At 30.8% G+C, this 2,754-nt stretch overlaps 1 protein-coding gene across 1 annotated transcript; it reads right to left on the reverse strand.

Annotated features, from left to right (window-relative positions):
• Nucleotides 214-2,243, reverse strand: LOC109329576 (phospholipid-transporting ATPase 1-like). The gene is made up of 2 exons (XM_019563267.1): nucleotides 1,775-2,243; nucleotides 214-575 (listed from the first exon to the last, which is right to left on the reverse strand). The coding sequence occupies exons 1-2, from the start codon at nucleotides 2,041-2,043 to the stop codon at nucleotides 353-355; spliced, it is 492 nt and encodes a 163-aa protein (XP_019418812.1). The 5' UTR covers nucleotides 2,044-2,243; the 3' UTR covers nucleotides 214-352.

Consider the following 2,754-nt stretch of genomic DNA (forward strand, 5'->3'; position numbering starts at 1 on the left):
AAATATATGGATCTCTACAAAAAATGTATGGATCTCTACAACGAAATGAAAACAAAAAATGTATGGATCTCTACAATTCTATCAAAGAATCATAGCTAAAGAATGTAATGAACTCTTTTTCCTTTTCTACTATATACAAACTCAATTTACAATAGCCTAATTTTATCAACACAAAAGAATAAAAAGTACAACAAACCCCCTCTACAGTGATAATAACAAAATCTCTATCCTTTGGAGTTTGGATAGCAAGCAATGAAATACTCCTACAAACAGAAACACTCTGAAGTAACCTAAAGAAGGTATAACTTTACAAAAGAAAATGAAGATTAACAAAAGGGCACAATATTACTCTTCATCTTGTTGAACCATCTGAGATAGGAAACATTTCAATTTGTCCACCATCTTCAGCATCTCTTTGAAACCCAATTTTCTCAGCTTCTCTTGAAATTTGTATATCAGTAGGAAAATAATATTGATAAATAAATTTAACTGTGAAACGAGGGAGCAATGCTGCTATCACTATTCCAAGCAAACATAACCAGAACAATCCAGTTCCTGCAGCATGAAAGAAAGCCCTGCCAAAAGAAAGATTCATAGTTCAGTCTTTACATACAAAAGCAATGTAAAATTGCAAAGCCTTTACAATATAAAATGCATTGACATTGAATCACAACAAAAATATGCATTAGCAAATGTTATAACCAATGTTTTAATTAACAATTTCGATGGTGGTTTTAAAAATTTCCAAAATATTGGTGTTTTGTACAATTCCAACCATTTGTGTTGGTTGTGGCCACAATTGCTGTCCCGATATATGGTTTTTGTGACCCCAAAACCTTTGACATATGTAGAACCTTAGCTTTGAGTAAGGATGGTAAAAGACCAGTATTACATTAAACAGACATGAGCCTAAAAAAAGTCAAAGTTATATATGAGCTATTTAAAGCTTGTTATGTTAGCTTATGTAATGGTTTGTTATATTAGAAGGTATTTAAATAGCTCTATATTTATACACTTAAATAGGTTAATATTATATTTTTAACTAGATTTATCTATCATCAACAATTTCTGTATATATTTTAATTAATATTACTTATATTAAAATAATATAATATGAATAATAATATTATTATATAATTAAATAGGTTGGTCTTAATTAGGGATGACAAAAATATCTGCCCTGTGGGTACCCACAATGGGTACCCGTAAAAATAACTTATGGGTGAGAGCGGGTACCCGCATATTTATAAATTGATTTTTTAATTAGATAATTTATATATGTTACATTTTTATTATTATTTTATAATTATATATTATCTATTTTTGTATTATGTTATATTAAATTTTAGTGATTGAAATATATGACATGTATAAAAAATTTATTATTCATGCAACAATTATTTTATATGTATTAATTATTATAAAATATATAAATATATACTGAAACTTAAAAACTCGTGGGGTACCCATTACCCATGTGGGTACCCATAAATAGTACAGATATGGGTATGGGAAAGTACTACTCGTGTCCGTTCTGCCCGTTGCCATCCCTAGACTTAATGGACTCTTTAAATGGCATAAAATCTGACTTATTGAGCTAAATAGAGTTTTTAAAAAACTTGAGTATAATATATTAGCAGGAAAAAAAAGTTTGTTCTAATCTAACATGTTATAAGCCAAATATAGACATATATTTCTATCATTAGATATGAAATTAGATTTATTTTTTTAAAAATATAAAATAGCAAAAGAATGAGAAAAAGATAATACATACCAGTAACCATGCAATGTGGGTACAGCATCTATTATCATGACACTAATGAAAGTTGCAATAATAGACCCCCAAATGGAAACATGAGTCACCCAATTCCATCTACCAACATCCATAGCCAAGTGTAAATTAACCAAAATAACCACTGCAAGAGTCCAAAGATCTCCAATACTTGATATATCAACAGTGCTACTCCAATATGCAAAGAGTGGAACCCAAAATATAACCAAACTTTGCCATAAAGTATCAACCATTGTTATAAAAAATAACATTTTGTTGTATGCTTCATGTCTCTGACCAGCTCCATAAAGCTGAGGATACTTTAGGAGTGTCCTTTTGCTAAGATCTTTGTCCAGAATACCAACAATAATAGTTGGCAATGCAGTGTAGATTATTGAATACAATGTGCTGCTCCATTCATTTATTGCAGTTGTCAAAGTGAATGCAGTGAAGAGCACATACCTGGAGAAAAAAGCACATTAACAAATTGCTAAGATGGTATATCTTGGACAAACATATCCAACAGCTGAAGAGTTTTTAGTAATTAAAACACATTTGGACTTAGCTATTTTTGAAGACATCAAAAGCCACAAATAAAGAAACTATAATTAGTGTCTCACTCTAATTATTTATACCTGAATAATAATGTATAAATTAGTGGTTAATTATGTGTTTCGGATAGTCAACAGGTTGTTTAATAGACACATTCATGATTAATAGTTACTCATCCCGTACATGTGGTTAACCACGATTTTATATGCTGGAATTAGACCTGCGATTAATGTGTGTTGGGAACAAGCGAACAATCAAATAGTAAAGAGTATAGAAACAAGAGAATAACACAAGAGATTTGGTAACGAGGTTCAGCCAATTGTGCCTACGTCCCCGGCAGCGTTGAGCGGCTACCACTACAATAGGTTTACATAACATCAATATATATAGCCCTCTACCCCAATCCCTTTACATCAGCCCAAGCCCATAAC

Source organism: Lupinus angustifolius, chromosome LG16 (genome assembly GCF_001865875.1).
Source record: "Lupinus angustifolius cultivar Tanjil chromosome LG16, LupAngTanjil_v1.0, whole genome shotgun sequence".
NCBI classification, from domain to species: domain Eukaryota; kingdom Viridiplantae; phylum Streptophyta; class Magnoliopsida; order Fabales; family Fabaceae; genus Lupinus; species Lupinus angustifolius.

Bases quoted from the DNA above. Each gene is read 5' to 3' on its own strand.
- LOC109329576 (XM_019563267.1), bottom strand. From the start codon at position 2,043: ATGTTATTTTTTATAACAATGGTTGATACTTTATGGCAAAGTTTGGTT. The intron at 576-1,774 runs GTATGTATTATC...TTCTTTTGGCAG, and splicing joins CCCACATTGCATGGTTACTG to GGCTTTCTTTCATGCTGCAG.